Genomic DNA, 20,148 nt, shown 5'->3' on the forward strand with positions numbered 1-20,148 from the left:
ACCTCCCTGGATCTGGAGGCAAAAGTTTGTCTCTCAGATCCATGTGACACCTTGACTGACACAATCTCAGTGCAACATTGTTGAGCCACTGACAGTATTTGTTTCACTAGGCCCAGTAGGACACCACCACAGCAGGATGATCAGGCCTGTGTAAATCAATGAAAGTGACCAAGGCGAGTCTCAATCATTTTAGGTTTATTTGGCCAAAGTTAAGGATGCGTGCCCAGGAGGTAGATCTATGCCTTTCTCCAAAGATTATTTTGAGGGCTTCAATATTTGAAGGAGAAACAGTGGATATTGGGGGAAGAGTAAGAAATACTTTTTAAACGTGTCAGTAGACAAGAGACAAGTGATTGCATCCTTTTGAGTCTTTGATCGATCGTTCACTGAATACACAATTTTCATGTGGGAGGGGAGTAGAAGAAATAGTCACTTATGCCTTCATGTGGCTCAGTGAATCTGCATTTTTACATAAGATCACAAACATAGGGCAGAGGAAGCAATCAGATATGGATTTGTCTTGGGTGAGCAGAGGGATGACTTTATGTTCTGTCATTTTTCCCACACCTGTGAAGATAAGCTATCAATTACACTGCCAGGGTGAAATTCAATAGAACTGTTTTAGGGTAAGGATCTTGAGGCTCACAAGGAATTTCCTTGTGGGCAAATTGTAAGGATGGTATACGGCTTTTTATCTTTGTAGCTATCTTATTTAGAAACAAACCTCGGGGGGCAGGTTTGCGTGACCCATTTCCCAGCTTGATATTTCCCTCTGGCTTAGTAAGTTAGGGGTCCTGAGATTTTTTTTTCACATATGCCTGGAGAAGGGACTAGCCCAGGATCCCAATCATCCAGGCAAGAGGTTGCTAAAGGCGGATCACGAGATCAGGAGATCAAGACCATCCTGGCTAACACAGTGAAACCCATCTCTACTAAAAATACAAAAAATTAGCCAGGCATGGTGGCAGGTGCCTGTAATCCCAGCTACTCAGGAGGCTGAGGCAGGAGAATGGTGTGAACCCGGGGGGCGGAGTTTGCAGTGAGCCAAGATCTCGCCACTGCACTCCAGCCTGGGCGACAGAGCGAGACTCAAAAGAAAAAATGAAATCAAACAAGCAGGAACACAGCCTCACACACAAATATTAACCTCCAATGTAAATGGCCTAAACACTGCACTTAAAACACAAACAGTGGCAAATTCGATTTAACAAGACCCATAAGACCCATCCTTCTGCTGTCTACAAGACACCTGTCTCACACGTAATGACACCTGTTGGTTCAAAGTAAAGGGATGGAGAAAGATTTATCATGCAAACGGAAAACAAAAAAGAGCAGAAGTTGCTATTCTTGAATCAGATCCAATAGACTTTAAGCCAACAACAGTAGAAAAGGATAAAGAAGGGCATTACGTGGGGATAAAGGGTTATATTTAACAAGAAAATTTAACCATCTTAAATAAATACACACCCAACATTGGAGCACCCAGATTTATAAAACAAGTACTTCTGGATCTAAGAAAATATTTTGGCAGCCACACAATAATAGCAGGGACAACACCCCACTGACATCAGTAGACAGATCATCAAGGCAGAAAACTAACAAAGAAATTATGGACTTAAATTTGACAGTTGACCAATTAGACCTAATAGACATCTATAGAACAATGCACCCAACAACCATAGAATATATTATTTTCATCTGCACATGGAACATACTCTAAGATCAACTACATGCTCAGTCATAAGGTAAATCTCAATAAATTCAAAAAAAATCCAAATTATACCAAGAATCTTGGACCACAGTGGAACAAAAATAGAAATCAATACCAAGAGGAGCTCTCAAAACCACACAAATAAATGGAAACTAAACAACTTGCTCCTGACTTTTGGTTAAACAACAAAATTAAGGCAGACGTCAAAAAATTCTTTGACACATACAAAAATGGAGACATAACACAACATATCAAAACATCTGGAATGTAGCAAAAGTAGTGTTAAGAGGGATTTTCTTTTTCATCTTGGTTGTGGGCAAATCTCATTTTTATTGCAAAAGACTTCATTCACAGCACATTCAATAATGAACCAACAGGAGAGTTGCCGACTTTTGAACATATGAATATATAAAAATCCCTTGCAATTTAGGTAGTCAAGGTAATAAGCACATAAAAGGAAAGCAATCCTCATTTTTCTGAAGACTTTTACATTTTAAAAGGTGATTAGGCATCCTTGGAGTTCAAAGCAGTAGAATGTACTTTGCAGGGGAAGAAGGAGGAAAACATTTTCCATGTCATCAGGCAAATATACAACAAATATATCCCAATTTCACTTGATAAAGTCAGTTGGATGACTTCCTTGAACCAGGCTACGGCGGAACACTCAGTAAAAGCAGGCCCTGGGTGGGGATGTGAATCCAGAAGAGGAGCACCAGATCCCATGCAGCGCCAAACACATCCGTTTCACCCGCTAACACAGGTGAGGCACACTGCCCCATGACCCTGGACATGGTATGCAGGAGAACAGACATCAGGTGGTTACTGCTCCCACTGCCCGGTGCTTTCCAGTGGTCTTAAGTCAGGCCATGGAGAAAATCCTTTACCACCAAATGCAAACTGTCATTGAACTTAAGTCAAAAAGGATGTTATGGGGGAAATTCTTGAAACACATACATAAGGACTTCTATTTACCTAATTAGAACAACAATTACACAATTGGCATTCCTGTTTTCATAAGGTTTTGTTCTCTACATTGGAATGGTTTAAGAAAAGCTGTCTATTTTGTTGTTGTTGTTGTTGTTTTATTTTACACTTTCAAAAGAGAGGGAACGGAGAGAAACGTGTGACTAATTGCCCAACTTTGGGGTCCCGCAGATAGGAAAGCAGACTTCTCTGACTCTAGGTCCGTCTAGATTTGGGGGAAGTTTCAATGCCTAAGGAAGGTTGGTGAAGCCCTTTATACCCCTAATCCTACAGAAAGTATTCTACAGCGAATCTATCACAGTGTTCTAGCAAAGCATATGTTGAGGAAAACTACAGGTTTCAACTTAGCATCCAAATTTTTTAAAGTAGCGTTTCAGCAACAAACAAGCACAGAGAGCTCACCTCAAGAGTGAAATAACAGAACTACTGTTCAGGTACCTGAAAAGTCAAGCTGCTGCCCCCAGCTCCGCCCACTCAAAGGCTTAGGCAGACACGTAGGGTGGCGGCGGCTCCTTGGCAGCACCATTCACAGTGGCATCATCATGGGGGGTAGGAGCACCGTAGTATCCTTGCTGGTAACATAAACCAGGACATAGGAGGAGCTCCTGCCATTGATGTATCGGCAGCAGTTCCAAACACAGCTAATCAAATAACCCCTAATAGTTAAGATAATACTAATAAACAGAATAATAATAAGGACCAAACAGGTAGGATTCACTGACATGACATCATCTCTGCAGGGAAAATTAGGAGGCAGTTGTCCTATGTATTCCTAAATGGAGTTTGGATAAACAAGCACAGTGATTGCAACCAAGATGTTCAGAGAAAAATCAAAGATCTGGTAACAGAAGAATGAGATGATCCCGGTTGTGTGTTGCCTGTATGCTTCATAATTAGCCATAGTGCATATAAGTATCATAAGAAGATAAATCGCAATGGCAATGCACATATTGGCATCATCCATGAACTCAAAGTCACCTCCCACTTCAGAACTTGAAAAGTGATACTGATCCGGATCAGCCGGGCACTCAACAAAATCAACAGTACCACGGCATTGATGATCAGGTGCCAGACACCGAGCTGGATGGTGCCGGCGCTGACATGGCGGCACAGGCAGCAGCTGTTGGAGTAGAACCTTATCCAGGGCGCGACCGGGGCGCGACCGTCTTCATGGCTCCTGGCGCGGAGGCGCGCCCGAGTTTCCAGGAGCGTTGACCTCCTTGCCCGGGGTCCGCTGCGCTGCTGCTGCAGGCTCTTCGGCCACTCCCAGCCCACTAGCCCGTGCGCCCGCCGGCCTCTCTAGTCTATCCCCCCAAGAGGGAATTTTATAGCGCTAAATGCCTATATCAAGAAGATATTAATAAAAAGACCTCAAATTACCAACCCAACCTCACACCTAAAGTAAAAATTAAAAAATTAAAAAACAAGAAAATCAAGAACAACTAAACCAAAGCTAGCAGAAGAAAAGAAGTAACTAAAGTAAGAGCAGAACTAAATGAATTGAGACCCAAAAAGCCACACAAAGGATCAGTGAAATGAAAACTTGCTTTTTTGAAAGGATAAACGAGATTAATAGACCATTACCTAGATTAACAAAGAAAATGAGAGAAGATCAAAATAAACACAATCAGAAATGACAAAGGTGATATTACAACCGATTCCACAGAAATACAAGAGATCCTCAGAGATATGAACCTCTCTATGCACACAAACTAGAAAATGTAGAGGAAATGGATACATTGGTGGAAGCCAGGAAGAAATAGAATATCTGAACAGACCAATAACAAGTAATGAAATTGAATCAGTAATAAAAGATCTACCAACAATAACAACAACAGCTACAAAAAAAAACCTGTATCAGACAGATTCATAGCCAAATTCCACTAGATCTACAAAGAAGAGCTGGTATCAATCCTAAAGAAACTATTGCAAAAAATCAAGCAGGGACTCTTCCCTAACTCATTCTATGAAATCAGTATCCTCATGACACCAAAATTCAGCAAAGGCACAACAAAAAAAACACAAAACTACAGTCCAATATCCCTGATGAGCATAGATGTAAAACTCTTCAATAAAATACTACAAAACCAAATACAGCAGCATATCAAAAAGTTAATTTCCCAAATAAGTGGATTTTATTCCTGGAATGCAGGGATAGTTCAACATATGCAAATAAATACCTGTGATTCACCACATAAACAGAATTAAAAACAAAAACTATATGATCATCTCAATCGATGCAGAAAATCATTTGATAAAAATTCAACATTTCTTCACGATAAAAGCTGTCGATAAACTGGACATCAAAGAAACATACCTCAGAATAATAAGAGCCATCTATGACAAACCCACAGTTGACATCATACTGAATAAGTATATTTTGGGTGCATTCTGCCTAAGAACTAGAACAAGATAAGGATGTCTACTCTCACTACTCCTACTCAACATAGTACTAAAAGTCCTAACCAGAGCAATTAGACATGAGAAAGATATAAAAGGAACCCAAATTGAAAAGAGGAAATCAAATTATCTTTCTTCACTGACAATATGATTCCATGTCCAGAAAACTCTAAAGATTCTGCCAAAAGACTCCTAGACCTGATAAACAACTTCAGCAAATCTCAAAAAATGAAATCAACATAGAAAAATCATTAGCATTGCTATACACCAATAATATTCAAGCTGAGAACCGAATCAAAGATGCAATTCCATTTACAACAGTCACATGAAAAAATAAAATACCTAAGAAAACATCTAACCAGTGAGGTGAAAGACCTCTACAAGAAGAAGTATAAAACACTGCTACAAGAAATCATAGATGACACAAACAAATGAAAAAGCATTTCATGCTCATGGATTGGAAGAATTGTTATAGTTAATTTAATACGTCCACATTGCCCAAAGCAATCTATAGATTCAATGCTATTCCTATCAAATTACCAAGGTCATTTTTCAGACAACTTTACAAAACTAGTCTAAAACTCATATAGAACCAAAAAGAGCACAAATAGCCAAAGCAATCTTAAGCAAAAAGAATATAACCAGAGGTATCACATTACCCAATTTCAAACTATACTACAAGACTATAGTAACCAAAACAGTATGGTATTTGCACAAAAATAGACACATAGACCAATGGAACAGCATGGAGACCACTGAAATAAAGCCACATACCTACAACCAATTGACCTTGAACAAGACTGGCAAAAATAAACAAATGGGGAAAGGAAATCTTATTCAATAAATGGTGCTGGGGAAACTGTCTAACCATATGCAGAAGAATGAAACTGAACCCCTACCTCTCATCATATACAAAAATTAACTCAAGATGGATTAAAGACTTAAATGTTAAGACTTTAAACTATTAAAATCCTGGAAGAAAACCTATGAAATACTCTTCTAGACATGTTCTAGGCAAAGAATTTATGATTAAGTCCTCAAAAGCAATGCAACCAAAAATGAAAATTGATATGGGACCTAATAGTAAACTAAAAAGCTTCCACACAGTGAAAGAAACTAATAACAGAGTAAACAGATAATCTATATAATGGGAGAAAATATTCACAAACTATACATCTGACAAAAGGCTAATACCCAGAATCTACAAGGAACTCAAACAACTTAACAAGAAAATAAATAACCCCATTAAAAAGTGGGCACAGGACATGAACAGACATTTCTCAAAAAAGAAACACAAGTAGCCAACAAACGTATGCAAAAACTAATCATCAGGGAGATGTGAATCAAAACCACAATGAAATATCATCTCACAAGTCAGGATGACTATTATTTAAAAGTCAAAAAATAACAGATGTTGGCAAGGTTGGAGAAAAAAAGGAATGGTTATACACTGTTAGTAGAAATGCAAATTAGTTCAGCAGTTTGGAAATTTCTCAAAGAACTAAAAATAGAATTGCCATTCAACCCATCAATCCCATTACTGAGTATATACCCAAAGGAAAAGACACCTGCACTAGTATGTTTATCAAAGCACTATTCACATTAGCAAAGACATGGAACCTACCCAGGTACCTATCAATGGCAGTTGGATAAAGAAAAGATAGTACATACACGTCATATACGTCAGTACTATGAAGCCATAAGAAAGGACACGATCATGCCCTTTGCAGCAACATGGATGCAGCTGGAGGCCATTATACTAAGTGAATTAATGTAGAAACAGAAAACCAAGTACCAGAAGTTTTCGCTTATAAGTGAGAGGTAAACACTGAGTATACACCGACATCGAGATGGGAGCGGTAGACACTGGGGATTCCAAAAGGAGGGAGGGCAGGAGGGGCACCAGGGTTGAAAAGTGACCTAACAGGTACTATGTTCACTATTTGGGCAATGAGGTCATTGGCAGCCCAAGCCTCAGCATCATGCAATATACCCATGTAACAAACCTGCACATGTATACCCTGAATCTAAAATAATTTTTTTTTGCAAAGAGACCAAAGAAGGATCCTTCAGATGGCCTCACTGTTTGAAACCAAAGGGCTGGGTCTGCCTCTGGATCCCTTCCCCTGTCTGTACAATTCCTGAGGTGTTTACTCAGGTGTAGCAGGAGGTGTTGGTAACAACCAAAGGCCACTCTGCTCTGCCAGCAGATGATCAGAGGCTGTTCAGGTGTTCATCACCAGCTTAGCTAATGAATTCAGTGAGTTTCATTGGTCCTAAATAGCCCAGGTGGTAGCACTAGTTATCACTGACATAGTCAATGACAAGCTGGGTACCATTTTTCCCAGGGTATGTACACCTACGCCAGATAGGAGAATACAGACAGCAAAATGGAATCAGCTATCAGAATGCCTTCCTAGAAGTGTATCTCAGGCAACCCTACAATGTCAGAAGCCTTTCCAGCTTTTGCACAAACACTTGAGGACCCCAAATTCCAAAACAGCATGCTCTATCTGAGGGTGACAGGTATTCTACAGTATACCCCACAAAGGAATATGTTAGCCACGGGAGCACATGTAACTCTGGTCAGGGAGATGTCATTATAAAAGTCTCTAGTTCAAGTGTACAAAGCCCATGTCAGATTTAGCCATGAGTTAGGTGGCAAGGTAAATTGTATGATGTGCCTACTTTCCAATACCATTGACAATGTTTAAAATCTGTCTGATTTTATGTCTATGTTCTAGGTAACCTGCACTGAGGCCATCACTCTCCAATTAGAAACACTGATGGCTGTTGGGGCCCCAGTCAAATTGGTAACAGGCCACAGACAGACTATTCCAGCACGGAGGTGCCCTGAGTACATGGGTGGCTGATTCAGCAATGTTTTAGATCACAGGGGAATTGCCAAATCTCCTAAGACTGGAAGGAAAGCTCCTCCGCCCAGGGAAGAAGACAGAATTGTTACTGGGGCAACCCCTAATAGTTTAGGGCAATCAAAATGCCAATCCTCTTGCTCTATACATAGGGAGATTTTCCCTGCCTAGAGGATTGCTCACACCAGGAAAAAACTACCAATCCTTCAGGCCCTGAGGTGTGCCAGGTAAAGTTCTGGGCAAGGGCGAGTGACCCAAGAGAGAAGTTCATCTGGTACCTTCTCTCCCTGCTCCTCAGTCTGGACCACAGAGACGCTACGGGGGACGAGGAGAAAGAGGCCAGGCAGTCAGGTGAGGAAGGGCTGTCCCATCCACACCCAGGGTGGAAAACGGCTAGAAGAGAGCACCTTCACGTTTTAATTAGGGTCTCTTGCTTGGAGACATGAGTTTCTGAGTCTCCTCACGTACAAAATGGAAATAGCAATTACCTCTCTCATAGGGTTGTTACGAGAAATGGGATAAGTTACCACAATGTCTTGAGCTAAAAAGCAAAATCATCAACAAAATCACGGGCCTGTGTCAAATTTTTGTTTCAATTCATTAATGAGAGAACCAGCAAGGAAGACTTTTTTGAACTGGTTTGAAGGATATTAAGAATATGAAAGACAGTTAGAAAGTAATGTCTAAGATTCCTAATTTAGACACAAGAGTAAATACAAGTCTTTTGACTTTTCATAGAGTGACAAAAACCATAACAGTTTCGGGTTTAATGTCTTGACCAGCCCTTAAAGCCATATTGCCCTAGCCAGCAGAGGTAAACTGTCTAATTCATCTGTTATGGATTACTATCAAACATACTTTGCCGATTACTTTTCTCGAAAGTGGCAGATGAGGACTAGTAGCAAGGACCTGCTTTTATTCAGACAGACTCTAGCATGAGGTCAAAAATATAAGCAATCACCAGTTTGCCTTTTTCCAGGTTTGAGATGATGTTTTTTTTCTTTCACACTGACACACAGCTGGAGCCCAGTAAGCATTGGTAGGATTTCCCTCCCCTTTTCAGCCCATTTGAGTTTAGACTGAAATCCCCCCCGGCAGGAGGGCAGAAAATGGGCCGGATTCTGGACCCAATCAAAATTGTTCTGGTTCCCAAGTGGAGGGATAAATAGGAAAATCTTTTCCTTTGGAATCAGGCCTTTTACTCAGCCACTGTAGACGGACTGCCCAAGTCCAGATCCTCTCCATGCCTTTTAAGACTTTTGTCACAACCACTAGGAACACACCTGAAGTCAGGACCCTTAGGCGAAGAACTTGGGAGAAGAAGCAAGATTTCAGAGAGGTCATCCTTATAGGAACCAGAAATCATAGTGGCCGGATCTGCTTCAATTGGTGAGCCAAGCTCTCCTTTGTGGGCTCAAATGTTACATGCAATTTCCTGCTAAACTACTTATTTCTAAACTTCCCACTCCTTTGTTCTCTTTTGCAGCTGGGGAAACAGGAAGCAAAATCACCTTGCTCTGGCCCACGAGTCCTGTCTGATTCTGCCTAGTCAGTGGTTTTGGTAATGGGCACGATCTTGTTTGTAAATCATCATCTCCAAGCCTGCGTCTTCCAGGAAGCTTCCAAGGCCTGCCTCTCTCACTTCTCCTCTCCAGATGGCCAGTGACAGCTATGCCACCTCTCCTGCCCAGCTGTGTACTCAAGAATCAACTGTTGACCCAATTCTTCACAACCAGTACCCATCACTTATGGTGAAACTCCAAAGGGCACTGTGGGCCACCTTCCTCTTCTGGTGGGCTCAGAAAAAGAAGACTTACTGGACTTTCAAGTGATGGCAGACAACTGAGAATAGTAACTCTCCCCAAAAGAATCCACTGACAGCAAGTCCAATAGTGCACTTTCAAGGTGAATCAAAGGCACTGGGATAGGTTGCCCCTCACCACCCTGACACACACACACACACACACACACACACACCACCACCACCACCACCAATGTGGATAGCTGAGAGGCAGAATCGGGGTGCTTGCTCCTTTTGTGTACTCCTGTTACTATCTTTTCTCTTGTGAGGTCCCCTAAATGTTGAGTTGACCTGACATGTGGCTTGATGAACCCTGAGACCTTTCCCACCTTTGTTAGCCTGGGCCACATTCAGGTCAGCTGCTCACCTTTAGACTATGTATTGGAGAAAATTATAGCAAGATCACTGTGGTGTCTCTCAGAGCTCCATAATCTCCATTTCTGCAATGCTGAGTGTATTCCACACTCCTGACTTAAGTAGAAGCACTGGCGTGGGGGGATGCATAGATATCCTTCAGCAAAACTGAGAAGAAAGCAATTTAATGCCTAGGTCTTCCTCCTTTCCCCAGGAGAAGCCCATCTCCATATTCTGATGACTAGATTTTCTCATCCCATCTTAGATCCCAATCTTAACTTTCAGCTGGCTGCCAACCATTTTCACTAATATGTTAGCTGATAACAAATAAAATTGGCTGGTAATTAAAACATCTGTGAATAAGGGCTTAAACTGTTACCTTTCCCTGCTCATTCACATTTTATATGATTAAGGTATACTACAAGAAAAAGCCCAGTGATCTGAACTGTGTAATCTTCAGCACTGGAAACTAGTTAATCTGAGTGGCATTTTGCTAGTGATAGGAAAAGGGTTTGCTCCTCCTGAAATCCTAGGGAATTGGTCACCTCCTCTTCTCTTCTTGGGCATGGAGCATGTCTAGCTTTTCCAAAGAACCCCTTCCCTCCACTCCCCCAGAGTTAGCTTCCTCTCTTCAGCCCGTGATCCTGGGGTTCCAAGCACAATAATTATCCCAGAGAGGGTGGAAGGCTCCCTGCTGTATTTAGTAACTCTCCCTGCAAAGAATCAATTGACAGCAAGTCCAGCAGTGTACTTCCAAGGGGAATCAAAAGCACTGAGATAGATCGCACTCCCACCCTGACACACACACACAGGCCCCACCATACCCCACCGTAAGTGTGGGTAGCTTTTTCTCCCCTCTTCAGCCCATTTGAATTTAGACTGAATTCTGCCAGGCAGGAGGGCAGAAAATGGTCTGGGTTCTGGACCCAACCAAAATTGTTCTGGTTCCCAAGTGGAGGAATAAACAGGAAAATCTTTTCCATTGAAATAAGGTCTTTTGTTCAGCCACTGTAGCCTGTGCTTAGGCAATGGCTGGGGCCCTTGTGTGGTGCAGAGGGACACCAAGTAGCCTCCATCTTCCAGGCCGGGGTGTATCCTCAGCTTCACAGAGCAGGAGAGCTGTGAAGGACTGTGGGCAGCAGGGTAGGAACTGGTTTAATGCTTAGCAACAACAAATGTCCCCACAAAGCATCCACGCACCCACCCAACATAACAATAGCAATACAAATACTCCACCTTTTGGCCAGGTGTGGTGTGGATCACACCTGTAATCTCAGCACTTTGGGAGGCCAAGGTAGGAGGATCACTTGAGTCCAGGAGTTTGACACCAGCCTGGGCAACATAGCAAGTCTCTACCTCTACAAAAAAATAATTTAAAAATTAGCCAAGGGCAGTGGCTCATGCCAGTAGTCCCAGCTACTAAAGAGATTGAGCTGGGAGGATTACTTGAGCCCAGGTGTTCGAGGCTACGGTGAACCATGATCATGCCATTGTACTCTAGTGCAAGTGACAGAGCAAGACCCTATGTCTCAAAAAAAAAAAAGAGAGAGAGAGAGACAAAGAGAAATACTCTGCCTTTTATTACTAAAAGCCAGTAAGCAAGACAAGCGTTCTTAACCTTTTTGAGGTGTTGGGCCTTTTTGAGACTCTGATGGAAGCCATGGAGGAATGTTCTCAGTGCATGCACTCAAAATGATACACTCAACTTCAACGCAATTTCAGAGATGTATAGACAGACAAGTTAAGAACCCTGGTTTAGTGATTCTGGTGACAGCTTCCTACCTTTCCACCCATCACTAACATCATTGCCCCAGCACCTAAGTGAGGACAACAGAAAATTCCCCACACCACAGCATGAAAATTCAGTTTGGGGTGACGTTGTTGTCAAAAGGTTCCCCTTCATTTTCTTCTTTTTTTAATGCACATCTCAGAGAAGAACTATTCATCTTCTGGCCTTCCCCTTGTACTAGGCCTTGGGAAGTGTTTTTTAGATAATTCTCTGATCACCAAAGCATAGAATTCCATAGGGCAGCATTTGAATAAACTATTCTTTGACTTAAGTTTTACTAATTTATTTTCCTATTTGCCTATTCCTTTATCATTTAATTGAGTTGGGAGCTTGGGAGTGGAGAGGGAGGAAAAATTTTCAAAATTCCCAAGGACAAACTGCAGGTATGGGGACAGGTGTGGGGATTATCCTATTAATGGAAGACTCTAAACATTGTCCACCTACATCACACCACACACAGAATCAGCCTTTCCTTTTCTCACTCTCTCTTTCTGTCTCTCTTTCACACACACACACACACACATACACACACACACACACACACACACACACTTCTATGTAGCTATCAACCTAATTTCCCAAGAGCCATATCTAAGACATTTAACTGGAAACTAAAATTTAGCTTAAAGAACAGTATCAGTTGTTCTTATACCACCCTGTTCCCAAATCCCCGATCCATTTCAGAACTACTAGTAAAATCATCAGCTATAGTGTCATGGACTTTTTGGAATCCTTAAGCCTCAAATCCAATGGCTCAAGATGGTGGAGCTGGAAGGGAGTGTGGGGTAGAGGCCAGATGAGGGGTAAAGCAGGAAAGGCTTGTGAGAGGTGGGATGGGGTAACATAGATTATTTTTTCTTCCTTTGGGTTTTCCAACCCTTTCTCCACACCAGGAAACCTCATCCCACAAAAGCACAAATGAGAGAGGCCTGAGGTATTGATGACTTTATTATTCTGCAAGTACACATCCAGGGGCCCAGCCCCTGGGCCCAGTAACTCAGCTACTCTTTGTGGCCTTCTTTGTGGCTTTCTTTGTGGGCTGCCACGCCCATCTTTATCACAAGTATGAGGAATTCCTGGAAGTTAATTGCGCCATCGGTGTTGATGTCCAACTCTTTGAACCAGGCATCTGCACCCTTTTTCTGTCAAGATTGAGGAGAAGAAGCCAGAGTTTAAAGATCTTAGAGACAACCGAGGCATGGCCATCTACAAAGGGCAGTAGGGAGGACCGCTGACCCAGGGCAGCCCCAGGACCAGGTAGAGAGCCCCCACCACACCCAGCCCCTCCTCACCCTGATATACTGAGGACACTCGGTCTCTAGCAATTTCTTCAGGTCATCCTTGTAGACAGCATGGTAATTCCCCTTTATCAGGGAGTACTTGTGGTAGACCTGGATGATGGAGTCCAAGGCTTTCTCCAGATTGGTCAACATGATGCCCACGGACTTGCCCCACCTGAAAAACAGAACCCTCTTGGGAATCCCATGGCAGGGAGTTTGCATCTGCCCAGGGCAGTACTCAGTGGGTTCATGCCCCAAGCGATGGCCTTGTCCTGGCCTGCACTCTCCAAATAACCAAACCAGCAGATGGCTATGGCTCTGGTGGGAAGGGTGGGATGATAGGGATACAGGTGTGGGAAGGGGAAGGGTCCATTCGCACAGAGGCATATGCACACACACGGGGCCTGTCGACTTTCCTTACCACTCCACCCTCTGCCCAAGAAAGGTCCAGCCTAGGAGACAGTGTGCCCTTACCCACTGGAAGGTGCTGGAGGATGCACTCCTTCCTTATTCCTGCTTCACTCCCCACCTACAGGAGTATCTTTGCTCCAGACCTCCCTGAGCTTTCTCTCTCTTCTCTCAGGAAGGCTGCTCCTCTTCCCTGACCCTCCCCAAGGGAAGCCCAAAGTGTGGGGCCAACCCAGACAGTCCCACTTACCAGGTCTTCTGAAAGACAGCAGACAACAGACATGCAGAGCTGAGAGGCAGCTCCCTTTTATAGCGGTTAGGCTTGGCCAGCTGCCCACAGCGTCAGGCCATCAGAGACAGCTGCTCCCTGCCAGAGTTGCTACAGTCTCTGGTTTCTCAACCAGGTGAATGTGGCAATCACTGCGCAGAATGAAAATTTTGGGTGGGGAGGTAGGAGAAGCGGAAAGAGGAAGGCATTTGCTAGGCAATAGTGCCCAGAAGGAAAAAGCAGGAAGTGGGGCTCTTTTTCTGGGCTACTGACATCCACTTGCTTGATCCACCAGATTCCCACTCCCATTCCCTCTCCACTATTGTGACTGCTAATCCCCTTCTTTGTTGGTCAGGCTATACATCCCTGAAATTGAATTGAAGTTGAATGCATTCCTTGATGGCTTCCATCCGAGTTTTCAAGGGTCCAAAGACCACAAAAGGGTTGAGAACACTTGTCCTGGCTGATGGCTTTTAGTAATGAAAACTATTGTTCTCATTACTAAAAACTAAAACTATTGTTGTTGTTCTTTTTGGTGGGTGGGTGCTTTGTGGGGAAACGTGTTGTTGCCAAGGGCTATATCCATTCCTACCCTGCTGCCTACACTCCTCCACAGCTCTCCTGTTCTGTGAAGCTGGGGATGGACCATGCCATGGGAGATGGAGGCTGCTTGGGGTCCCTCAGCACTGCACAAGGGCCTGAGCCTTGGCATAAACACAGCAGGGAGACTTTCATCCTCTCTCAGTTAATTGTTGTGTCTGAGACCCCAGGATCACAGGCTGAAGAAAGGAAGCTAACTCTGAGGTAGTGGAGGAGAGGGGTTCTTTGGAGAAGCCAGACATGCTTCATGCCTAAGAGGAAAAGAGGAGGTGGCCAATTCCCCAGGATTTCATTAGAAACAAATCCTCTCCCCACCACTAACAAAATGCCACTCAGATTAACTGGCTTCCAACTCTGAAGAATGTGGTGTGTTTCTGTTGTTACAAAGAAAATATTTGTAAAACAAATATCTGATAATGGATTAATATCCAGAATATAAAAGAATCCCTACAACTCAACAACAAAAAAACAAACAAGCCAATCAAAAAATAGGGAAAACACTCGAAATTAAGATATACAAATGGCCAATAAGCACATGAAAATTACTAATCTTTAGGAAAACATGGAGCAGAACGACAATGAGATACCACCTGACACCCACCAGGATGACGACTACTTCTTTTAAAACCCAGAAAATAACAAATGTTGGCGAGGGCATAGAGAATTGGAAGCCGAATGCACTGTTGGTGGGAATGTAAAATAGTGCAGCTGTTACGGAAAACTGCAAGTTTGTTCCTCAAATAAGTAAACACAGAATTACCACATGATCTAGTAATTCTGCTCCTGGGTATATATGCAAAAGAATTGAATGCAGGGATTCAAACAGATGCTTGTACATTCGTGTTCATAGCAGCATTATTCGCAAGAGCCAAAAGGTGAAAGCAACCCAAGTGTCCCTCAACAGATCAATGGATGAAGGAAAGGTTTTGTGGGGACATGTGTTGTTGCCAAGGGCTAAATCCATTCCTACCCTGCTGCCCACACTCCTCCACAGCTCTCCTGTTCTGTGAAGCTGGGGATGCACCATGCCCTGGGAGATGGAGGCTTCTTGGGGTCCCTCTGCACTGCACAAGGGCCTGAGCCATTGCATAAACATACAGGGAGCCTTTCACCCTCCAAAATAAATCCAGCTCTCTCTGGATGTGAGCCACTGGGGACCCAGCACAGAGCCCAGCACACACGATGACAGCAGCCACAATCACTAATCAGAGCAAATCATGGCAAAATACTAGTTAACACTCACTGGGCATTTCCCACATCCAGGAACTATTCTAAGTGCTTACTTAGATTAGTTGCATTATTTGCATTGATCATTTAATTCTCACACTAAATGATGTATGTACTATTATAATGCCCATTGTACAGATGAGGAAACTGAGCCCCACAGAGAGACTTAGTAATTCAGCGTATCAAATGATTGAGTGACTCATGATGTAATGTGACAGCATCCACTTCCTATTCCCGCCTGTAATGTCTTTTGTCCCGGTAATGTCCTCCTCACCCTTCCTGATCCAGCTCAGGCATCATCTGCTCCAAGTCCATCCCTGATCTGCCTGCCTTCACGCCATCAGTGCAGAGTTAATTCTTCTCTCCTCCACACTACCCAAATCCTTACCCATCACAGCATTTGCCCTGCTATGTTATGATTCATTTGTTTATTGTCTGTCTTTTCTTTGGGACCAGGAGACCATTTAGAAAAGAAATCACATTTCTTTTCACAACCCTAGGGCCTGGCACCTACTAAGTGTTCAATTAATACTTATTGAGGGGATAAATGACTGCAAAATTAAGTTTGGCCTTTCCCTTATCCAAGGCAGAAATTCTCTTTATCACACTCAGCCATCTTAAATCATTTCTGGAAGAAGGCAGGGTATAAATTCATCAACCAAATGCAGTCTAACTTCCTTGACAAAAGGTGAATCAAGCTCTTATAGGAAAACAATGCCATTTCTGACATGACAAGTTTTCAACCAAGGATCCACCCTTGGTTAATACCTATTATTCACCACGTACTATCCTATGTGACCTGGCCTAACAGGACCTGCCTGAAAGCACCACATCATATTTTCAAAGTATTTTGCATCCACTGACTCATTTGATATTCCCAGCAACCTTGTGATGTGGACATTACAAGTATAATTATCCCTATTTGACAGATGGGGAAACTGAGGCATAGGGCGTTACTCCAGGTCCTTTCCCAGGTCCAGTGAGGGAGTCCTGAGCGGTGACCTCCTCCCCACACCATGTACAGGCTGACCGGCAAGGTCATGAAATGTCGCCACCTCCCCAGAAATTGTGCCCCTGGACAGACAGCCTTGAGTGCTTTGGGGACAGCAGGAGCCAGGCTCAACTGACCTTGCAGCAAAAGGTATCAGGACTTGGGTAAGCATATGGGGGGAAAGGCAGAGGCTGTAAGCAGCCTGGTGGACATGGGGCAACCTAGAGGGAGCGGAACCTGGTCATGTTTACAGGAAAGGGCTCAGCCCCTGGGTGTGTCCCAACAGACCTGACAGGCCCAATCCTGAGGCCAAGGAAATGAGGACAGAGCAGGCAGAGCTGGTGAAGAAACCCCCAGAAGGGGGCAGGAGGGGGCAGGGAAGGCTCAGGCTGGGCGCCCCTGCTTCGTTCTCAGTGCCTGTGGAGCCCAGCACCTCTCAGGTGAGACAGATATTTCTCCCCTGGGCCTGGAAGAAGAGTGGCCTAAGTAACTCAGGCAATGGTCTTCATGCCTCTAGAAACAGCCAGGGGCCTGTGGGAAGGAGCACAGATCTAGGTCATCAATTCCAGTCCCACGGGCTCCAATTCTGCACTCCTTCCCCAAGAACCTGCTGCGCGTTTATGGGGACGCTGAGATCCTGTCTCAGTGGAGAGTATGAAACAAGCACAGTGCAGCAGAAGATGCCCCTCACAGGAGAGAATGAAAAGGGGAATGGGGTGCAGACGTCTCCCAAGGAGGGTCCTGAAAGGCAAACTAAGCTGATGGCAAGTGTGGGAGGGACAGCAGGCCAGGTCTGGAGCAACAGGGGCAAATTCTGCCCCAGAGCCTGACTGATGAGAAAAAAAAGGTCTCCAGCTCAGCTCCAGGGACAACCCACCGTGTTTGGCGCAAAGGACCAGATGGAGAAGGAACCAGATCAAGTTTCTTAAGTGATCCTGCAATCCTGTGCACAGGTGGTGTATCACCTTCCATCACTCTTTCAAAATCCATGATTTCTATCTCAGTAAGCTCAGGACACCAGTTCCCAGACCAACCCTCAGAAAAAAACAACCCATGACAGTGGGCTCTGGCAGTTCCTGAAGGCAGAGGAGACCCTCCCTAAGAGATTCTGCATTAGTTTCCTGGGGTCCCAGGAGAGAGGAAGAGGAAAAAGAAACAGAGCAAGCGCAGGGGCAGGTCTCAGGCGAGTGGTGTCAGGGACACCGGAGAACTTGGATCAGTGGGTCATGAATAGCCCTGGGTCAGGAGTAAGCCTCACATCCATCATCATGTTGTAGAAAAAAACAGACCCAACTCTTCTCTCCTCCAGGAAGCCTTCCTGGGTTAACTGTCACCCAGGTTCTACTCATTGCTGTTCCCTTAACAGGTGTCTGTGGTTCTGCCAGGCTGGACTGTTGGCTCAGCTCCTGTCAGTGTCTGACTCAGCATGTGCAAACCCAGCACACAATTCTCCCTGCAGACTGGCTCCCACCCAGGCACTGATGTCCCGTGCCAATCGCCAGCGCCTGAAACCTCCACCTCATTCTGGATCCTCCTCTCCCTCAGTCTGTGCCCAGGTCTGGGCTTTGACGTTCTGCCTTTTCTGATGCCTCCTCCCTTCCGTCCCCATGCAGCTGTTTACCTCCTCTTCACAGCCTCCAACTAGGCTGTGCAGGTCTGCTCTGTCTTCCTCCATCCCAAACCCCCACCACTAGTTTCCTAAAGCAGAGCTGGTCCCAGGGCCCTCGCCCCCTTCCCACACTTAACAACTCAGGATCCCTTACCAAAAGGATGAAGTCCAAATTCCAATGCTCAGTTTTCAGGGACTTCCAGACTCTGGTCCTAACCCACCCATTCAAGCTGACTTTCTACTCTTTTCTCCGTGAACGCTAATTTCTGAGCAAACTTTCTGTTGCTCCCGGATATACTTTATGATTTTCTACTGTTGTTCCCTCTGCTAGAAATGCACCTGCCTCCCTATCCTGGTCTCTTCCCAGGCTCAGCCCCACCCTTGCTCGCTGATTCTTGAGGCTTTCTTTCAGAGCAGGGATGCTGTCAGAGGGGCATGTTAGTTCACCCCTACCCTCACCCCATGCTACCACCTGCGTGGTGGGTAAGTGAGTGACCATGGATGAGGCCTCACTGTCTATCTCCCCAGGAAAGGAGACTCTTCCTTCTCAGGCTGAACACTGCAGGTGGGGACTGTCTCCCCATCAGATGGGGCCCCCTGGAATCAGAGGTGGTGTCTCCCCCATCAGATATAAACTCCCTAGAGGAATAAGCTTTGTCTGCCTCCCCAGACAGGGAGTCCCTAGAGATATAAGCTGTGTCTCCCCTTCCAGACAGGGGCTCCCTGGAGATATAAGCTGTGTCTCCCTCCCCAGACAGGGAGTCACTGGAGATATAAGCTGTGTCTCCCTCCCCAGACAGGGAGTCACTGGAGATATAAGCTGTGTCTCCCCCCTCAGACAGGGACTCCCTGGAGATAGAAGCTGTTTCTTCCCCTCAGACAGGAGCTTCCTGGAGGCAAGGGCTATTTCATTCATCTAAAATGGATCTTTCCCAGGTTGGGACTGAAACTTCTTTTTCTGGATTGTAGGTGAAGCCCAGAACCATATACTGACAAATCCTTGGAAATATGTATGAAATTGCTTTATTCTCTCTCACACTGCTCTCCTTTCCACAGACATGTACAGACATGCGCACACACACAGAGACACACACAGCTGGGTTCTCCCTTCAGTTCCTGATAGCCAGGCCACACCTCCTCCTGGGTCAGGCTCCGGTGGGCAGGAGGATGCCTGAGCTCCCTCTAGTAGAGGCTGTGTTGAGCACAGTGGTGAGCGCACAGCTGCCGGTGGTACTGCAGGTGGTAGTCCTTCACCAGCTTTCCCAAGATGTAGAGGAACTCATCGAAGCAGATCTGGTTGTCCTTGTTCTTGTCTGCAGCCTGGAACAGTTCTGTGATATAGTACGGCTCCTTCCGGCCCTGAGAAGCAGGCAGAGTGTCAACCACCCACCCAGGCATGCAGCCCACCTGCCAGGCTCCCCACAGCCCACTGGGAGGGGATGGGGTAACTGTGGCCTGGCCTGGCCTGCAAGGGCTTACAGGAAATGACTCCTCACTCCAATAGTCAGTGACTAGGACTCTGAATGCTGCAAAATCAGGCTCAAGGGACAGGGGCATGGTGGGTGCCCCCATAACCAAGCCTGGAGCTAACTGCATGTGTGCAGACAAAGGAGGTAAACTGGGCACCACTGATGGTTAACTGTCTTCAGTGCCCAGGTAGCCCTGGCATCCCAGATGATTTTGCATCCACCGGCAGCAGCTGTTTATGCCTCTCTTCACAGCTGGGCTGGAGGCTCCTCTGGAGGGACACCCCAGCCAGGGCTTCCTCAAGGCAGGGCAGTGCCTTCCTCCTCCACACTGGGAGCTCCCCAAGAGCAGAGTCCACCTGGCCCTCGAGTCTGCATCCCTAGCGC

The 20,148-nt window shown here is 44.9% G+C and overlaps 2 protein-coding genes and 1 pseudogene across 7 annotated transcripts in view; all 3 read right to left on the reverse strand.

The window, feature by feature from the left end:
• Window positions 1-2,774: 2,774 nt before the first annotated feature.
• Window positions 2,775-7,746, reverse strand: LOC117074125 (annotated as a pseudogene).
• A 5,096-nt stretch (window positions 7,747-12,842) lies between these two features.
• On the reverse strand, window positions 12,843-14,006 carry S100A8 (S100 calcium binding protein A8). Of its 3 annotated transcripts, none has more exons than XM_033197066.1 (3): window positions 13,851-14,006; window positions 13,205-13,367; window positions 12,843-13,054 (listed from the first exon to the last, which is right to left on the reverse strand). In XM_033197066.1, exons 2-3 carry the CDS (start codon window positions 13,343-13,345, stop codon window positions 12,914-12,916), a joined length of 282 nt encoding a protein of 93 aa, XP_033052957.1. In that variant the 5' UTR covers window positions 13,346-13,367; window positions 13,851-14,006; the 3' UTR covers window positions 12,843-12,913. The 3 variants fall into 3 exon arrangements, with proteins under 3 accessions (XP_033052957.1, XP_033052956.1, XP_033052959.1); XM_033197065.1 differs by having other exon boundaries at window positions 13,205-13,384; window positions 13,851-13,993; XM_033197068.1 differs by lacking the exon at window positions 13,851-14,006 and adding an exon at window positions 13,667-13,781.
• Window positions 14,007-19,302: 5,296 nt separating this feature from the next.
• Window positions 19,303-20,148, reverse strand: part of LOC117075037 (protein S100-A15A) — a 39,574-nt gene continuing 38,728 nt past the window's right edge. For all 4 annotated transcript variants that reach the window (XM_033197059.1, XM_033197060.1, XM_033197056.1 and 1 more), the window contains exon 3: window positions 19,303-19,654. In XM_033197059.1, the coding sequence (XP_033052950.1) occupies window positions 19,478-19,654 (177 nt within the window). In that variant the 3' untranslated portion in view covers window positions 19,303-19,477. The remainder of the gene's footprint in view (window positions 19,655-20,148) is intronic.

Source organism: Trachypithecus francoisi, unplaced genomic scaffold (genome assembly GCF_009764315.1).
Source record: "Trachypithecus francoisi isolate TF-2019V2 unplaced genomic scaffold, Tfra_2.0 Lachesis_group5, whole genome shotgun sequence".
In the NCBI taxonomy this organism is placed as follows: domain Eukaryota; kingdom Metazoa; phylum Chordata; class Mammalia; order Primates; family Cercopithecidae; genus Trachypithecus; species Trachypithecus francoisi.

Coding starts and splice junctions, on each gene's coding strand:
- S100A8 (XM_033197065.1), bottom strand. CDS start 13,883: ATGTCTGTTGTCTGCTGTCTTTCAGAAGACCTG. Junction 13,385..13,850: donor GCTGTCTTTCAGAAGACCTG/GTAAGTGGGACT, acceptor GGGATTCCCAAG/AGGGTTCTGTTTTTCAGGTG. Junction 13,055..13,204: donor AGTGTCCTCAGTATATCAGG/GTGAGGAGGGGC, acceptor CAATCTTGACAG/AAAAAGGGTGCAGATGCCTG.